The 6,000-nt window shown below is 52.9% G+C and overlaps 2 protein-coding genes across 2 annotated transcripts in view; both read right to left on the minus strand.

The window, feature by feature from the left end:
• Window positions 1-5,494, minus strand: part of ATXN1 (ataxin 1) — a 29,268-nt gene extending 23,774 nt beyond the window's left edge. The window contains exon 1 of the mRNA XM_019029697.4: window positions 3,442-5,494. Coding sequence (XP_018885242.1) covers window positions 3,442-5,334 — 1,893 coding nt within the window. The 5' untranslated portion in view covers window positions 5,335-5,494. The remainder of the gene's footprint in view (window positions 1-3,441) is intronic.
• LOC129534244 (uncharacterized) lies at window positions 5,366-5,455 on the minus strand. The gene has a single exon (XM_055390674.1). The coding sequence runs from the start codon at window positions 5,453-5,455 to the stop codon at window positions 5,366-5,368; it is 90 nt and encodes a 29-aa protein (XP_055246649.1).
• Window positions 5,495-6,000: the final 506 nt, after the last annotated feature.

Here is a 6,000-nt window from a genome sequence, read left to right on the forward strand (position 1 = left end):
GAGGAAGCCCTTCCTGGCATGCAGCACAACCACGCAGGGGCCAACCTCACAGACCTGCAAACAGGCCCTGACAACACTTCTACCTGCTCGTCTGCACCCTGGCTGTCAGTAGAGAGATTTAGTGATCTCACTATGGGGAAAAAACATGAGAACAGGGCTCTGACTTCACAGGGAAGCCAATTTCTCTTTCATTTAATCATTACTTTTGCAAAGTTTGGAGTAGGGAAAAACACACCTAGATCTTCCTCCCCAAGTACAGAAGAGGGCTGTAAGGGGCTGGGCGCAGTGGCTCACGCCTACAATCCCAGCACTTTAGGAGGCTGAGGCGGGTGAATCACCTGAGGTCAGGAGTTCGAGACCAGCCTGGCCAACATGGTGAAACCCTGTCTCTACTAAAAATACAAAAATTAGCAGGGGGTGATGGTGTGTGCTTGTAGTCTCAGCTACTTGGGAGGCTGAGGCAGAAGAATCACTTGAACCAAGAGGCAGAGGTTGCAGTGAGCCAAGATCACCCCACTGCACTCTGCACTCCAGCCCGGGTGACAGAGCAAGACTCTGTCTCCAAAAAAAAAAAAAAAAAAAATAGAAGAGTCTGGTTTCTGCAGAGGCTGCCAGGCCTGGGAAGTGTGGCCCACAGCTGAAAAGTGGCTGCCTTCATTCTCAAGCTGAAGTTGATGCTGGCCAGCAAGGAACCAGTCGCATTTCTAAACAAAACCTCTTTTCACACCTGCCTCTGTTCACAAAAATGTGTTAAGGATTCTAAGTACCATGAAAAGCAATGACTCTTCACTCATGTTTATTTTCCATGTGTCACCTGGGGTCTGTGAAGAGTCAACTTTGCTCAAGGTAGTTCATTTTCTTTCTCCTAGTACCCACCCCTAATTCATGCAGGAAGTGAACAGCCACTACAGAGGGGTAGTGAGCTGTATTATTATGCCATTTATTTTAAAAATCCTGATTTTCTTTTTTTTTTTAATCAGATCTTTGGGGAAATCTTTCTTGGGCCCTTCCAAAGACTGTAAACCTACAGTGACATCTCATAATACAAAGAAAAGTATTCAGGGCTAAAAGCTCTTGGCAATGCAGGGCCCCGGCTTTGTGCAAGCCCCCATATCCAGTCATTCACGAGTGGTTCTGGAAAACTGATTTGGTCCTTTCCTCACTTGGGCTTTTAAGAAATGCTCAAAAAAGCCGGACATAGGGACTCCTGTCTGTAATCTCAGGGCTTTGGGAGGCCGAGGTGGAAGGATTGCTTGGAGCCCAGGAGTTTGAGACCAGCCTAGGCAACACAGCAAGACCCCATCTCTACTAAAATGTTTTTTATTTTTAAATTAGCTGGGCATGGTGGTATGCACCTGTGGTCCTAGCTACTAGGGAGGTTGGGGTGGGAGGATCGCTGGAGCCTAGGAGGTCAAGGCCACAGTGAGCTATGATTGCACCACTGCATTCCAGCCTAGGAGACAAGAAACACTGTCTCAAAAATGAAAAAAATGCCCAAAACAATTCAAACCATTAATTAGTTTATCTTTTTTTTCTTGTTTTATTTTATCTGAATGTCCCAAATAGCAGCTATTTCATGACTATTTTCAACTCAAGCTGGAAGGAGGCTCTGTCCCATTTGAATGTTTTCAAATCCTAGATGGAAACACTTGTAGAAAGTACGCTCGATAGCCAGGAAAGCTCTCAGCTGCAGGCTGAACCTGCTGGACTCCCAGCAACTTGGGCAGTGAAAGAAATGGGCTGTGGAATAAATGCATGTAATCGATCTAAGAACCTGGAAAAGGGTAGATTGAAGGAGCCTGTGGAAATTAAGAGCGTTAACCATACTTCCAGTGACTCATCTTGGCTACAGCTGACTTTACCCCAAGCCCAGCAGATCACCTGGGACAGCCCTGACTTCTCAGATTGTATTAACCACGCTTTTATTTTCTGATGCTTTGATATTTTAGTGTCTTGTGGATCCCAGAGGTATAGTCTCTCCTAGGATTAGCTAATTCCTAGAGGCCTGACTTTTATATGCAAACCAACCAGTCCAGAGCTAATTCCTAGGAGCCTGACTTTCATATGCAAACTAACCAGTCCAGAGCCCACTCCCCAGCAGCCTCCTATATTGGTCCATCACACTTAGGGCTGCCTTCCATCTGTTTTTTTTGTTTTGTTTTGTTTTTTGTTTTTTTTGTCTGAGACAGAGTCTTGCTGTGTGTCCAAGGCTGGAGTGCAGTGGCCTGATCTCGGCTCACTGCAATCTCCACCTCCCGGGTTCATGCAATTCTCCTACCTCAGCCTCTGGAGTAGCTGGGATTACAGGCACACACCACCATGCCCGGCTAATTTTTGTATTTTTAGTAGAGACAGGGTTTCACCATGTTGGCCAGGCTGGTCTCGAACTCCTGACCTCTGGTGATCCACCCGCCTCAGCCTCCCAAAGTGCTGGGATTACAGGTGTGAGCCACTGTGCCCAGCCCTTCCACCTGTATTGATCACCCCAGCACCAGCAGCCAGACAACTAAGGACAGCCCCTACACCCCAGAGCACACTGGAATTATCCACTCTAACCAATCCTAAACCCACTTACCCTGCCTCCCATGAAACCACAATAAAGGCTGTTGTTTGCCACATTTCCCCTCACTCCCTCCGCCTCCTTACCCACCTGGGGCTTCCCCAGGTGCCCCCCACTTTACGGTGTTCTACACCTCTTGGTGTAGAGTGCCCTTTCCTCTTGGGATCAGAGAGTATAACAAATTATCTCGTCAAAGAGAGTTGTCTGCTGATCTATCTGTTGGCCTTATCATACCTAAATAATAAGACATTATATATATGTTGGAGACCGGGCCTTGCTATGTTGCCCAGGCTTGAGTGCAGTGATAGTCACAGGTTCAGCCATAGCTCACTACAGCCTCGAACTCCTGGGCTCAAGTGATCCTCCTGCCTCAGCCTCTGGAGTAGCTGGGACCAAAGGCATATACCACTGTACCCAGCTAATAAGACATATTTTAAAACATGGATGTTGCAATGGGATGTGATTGCTTCAGCATCTAAACCCCTCACTCCAACGGCATCCTCTGTCTTTTCCTGGTAAGAAAAAGTGCCGAATGACCACTAGAAGGACCTGAAGTCCAGCAGCCTTTCCTAATCAGGGTTCCTCATCTTAACCACAGAATTAAAAAAATAACTAGAGTGGTGAGTTTCTGGATTGTCTCAAGGACTCCATGACTAGCCCCACTCTCCATGCATGGAGGTTAATTCATTACACACAGCAGAGATCACGGGGAAATGGGGCTTATTTTTTCTAGAGAACGCAGTTGGGAAAGGCCGAGTCTAAGGTCTAGGTGTACCCGAGAACCCTTAATCCTGCCTCATAGAAGCAATTCGTCTTGCCAGGAGATGATGATGGCGTCACGGTGTGGTGTCCCATCCCTGTGCCACCCGGGCTAACGTTACCTGCGCTCGGTGCTCCCCGACGGCGAACTGTATCACGGCCACGCCCGGGCTATGGCTGTCTTCAATCCTCTCTACGGTGCTGGAGTCGATCTTCAGGTCGTTGCTTATCTCTGCACTCTGGATGAAATCTTCTGTTTTTAAGTCTTCCACCTTCTTTAGCTCCCCGTTGGCCAACTGGATGATGGAGCCTTTCATGAAGTAGGGAGGCAGCGTAGGGGGAGCCGCCGCCGGGGAGGCCACGGACTGCACCACAGGCAGATGGATCTGGGCCTGCACCATGGCTGGGTAGGCGGCCTGGGTGACCAGGGCCTCAGGGTTGAAGTTCTCGCTCTTGGGAAGGGCGGTGGTGACGAACGTGTGAGGCACTGCAGCAAACTGAGGGGATGACGTGACTATGGCCGGGGCTGCCCCCGACGCTTCCATGTCAGTGCTGCCGACCGGGATGAGCAGGGGCTGTGTGCCGGGGATCACCAGGTGCTGGGGCAGGCTGCCGGCGTAGGTGATTGCTTGCTGCTGGCCGCTCAGGTAGCCGATGACAGGGGGTTGAGTCCCTGCGTAGAAGGCCGTGGCTGGCAGTCCCACCGGGAGTGGCTCTGAAGCACTGTGTGTGGTCTGAATGACCGTGTGGGGTGAGAGCGCGTAGGACCGGTGGCCAGGCTTCCCTAAATGCAGGCCACTTTTGTCATTGAGGGTGGAGGGGGAGGCCTCACGATGAGTGGCCTGTTGCACCTCCAGGTCAGCTGCGGGCGTGTTGCTGTTGGGCAGGACCATCACAGAGGCCCGGACCCCCGAAGGATCACGACTGCTGTAGTCTGAGGGGCTCGGGTGGACCACCACGTGCCTGGACTCGTACGGGTGAGGAACCGACTTGCCGCCTGCCTTGCCCAGGCCCAGGTCGGCTGAGGACGGGGCCCCGTACCGCCGGCTCTTCTCCATCTCACCGTTCAGGACCTCCTTGGCCTGGATGGCCTGCTGCAGCCGGCTGCTCTCGGCTTTCTTGGTGGCCTCCCGAGGGACAAAGTGGCTGCCGGAGTCGGCGTATTGCATGACAACCTGGGAGGGGGGCCCCAGGGTGAGCGTGTGTGGGATCATCGTCTGGTGGGGGTGGAGGTGGACGGGGATGGCGGGAGGAGAGGCGGTGCGGCCGGTGTTCTGCGGAGAACTGGAAATGTGGACGTACTGGTTCTGCTGGGCTGGTGGGGGGGACCCCGGGGTGATCAGCCCCGGAGCCCTGCTGAGGTGCTGCTGCTGCTGCTGCTGCTGCTGATGCTGCTGCTGCTGCTGCTGCTGCTGCTGCTGCTGCTGCTCAGCCTTGTGTCCCGGCGTCTGGCTCAGACTGCCCATGTTGGCCAGCAGAGTGGAATAGGCCTCCAGCTGGGAGCGCTGGGATGGAGTGGTGGCCCCTGCGGCCGAGGCCACCGCACTGGTGACGGGGTTGGCGGTTGGGGGGATCAGCTGTGATGGGATGAAGCTGGCATAGGTCCCACTGTATTGGGAGGACCCAATGAACTGGAAGGTGTGCGGCATGTGAGCGTACTGCACGGGGGACACCGGGGTCCCTGGCTGCGGGGTGGCGTACGCGGCAGGCAGCGTGGTGGCCACGGGGACAGACCTGGGAGCACTGGGTGGGGAGTAGTCCAGCCCTGTGGACAATGCTTTGTGTAAACCTATTCCCTGTTGTAAACCAAGCTCCACCGAGGTCCCTGCCGGCCCATGCCTCCCGCCCCCGTGGCCCCGGCCACCAGGGTTGCCCGGGAGCCATGCTGTGCCCTCCACCCGGTGGTTGTCGCTGGGCAGGGTAGGGGCCTTCTCCTCGGAGGACCGGCTGGTGGCGGGGATCTCGCGCTTCTTGGGAGGCAGGCATTCGTTGCTCCGCTCTTGGTTGGATTTCATTTTTCGCCGTCCCCCCTCCACGGTGACTGTTTCACTGTCTGGCTGGCTCTGATTTTAGTCTGATAAACGGAAAGTCACATTTGATTTCTGTAGGGGATCCAGGCTCTTCATGAGGAATCATCTCCCCGTGGGTACAATCCGCCAACAGCAGCTCTGGATGCTGGGAAAGGGAAGAGGGCAGTGACAAAGGGAAAAGGAAAGGGAGGAGAAAGGGAAGGAGGGAAAGGACATCAGAACATGAGCACCAGGGAAAGAACATCTTTGGCAAGATTAAGACTAGGCCCTGGACTCAGTGTGAACTCCCCTAACCCAATCATACCCCAAGCACTGAAGCAGATAAAACACTAGCCAACACTTTGGGAGGCCGAGGCAGGCAGGTCACGAGGTCAGGAGATTGAGACCATCCTGGCTAACATGGTGAAACCCCGTCTCTACCAAAAATAAAAAAATAAATAAAAAAAATTAGCCTGGTGTAACATTAGCTGGCACACGGCTGTAGTCCCAACTACTTGAGAGGCTGAGGCAGGAGAATTGCTTGAACCCGAGAGGCAGAGGTTGCAGTGAGCCGAGATTGCACCATTGTACTCCAGCCTGGGTGACAGAGCGAGACTCTGTCTCCAAAAACGAAACAAAACAACAACAACAACAACAACAACAACAACAAAC

The sequence above is a fragment of the Gorilla gorilla genome, chromosome 5, assembly GCF_029281585.2.
Source record: "Gorilla gorilla gorilla isolate KB3781 chromosome 5, NHGRI_mGorGor1-v2.1_pri, whole genome shotgun sequence".
Classification (NCBI taxonomy): Eukaryota; Metazoa; Chordata; class Mammalia; order Primates; family Hominidae; genus Gorilla; species Gorilla gorilla.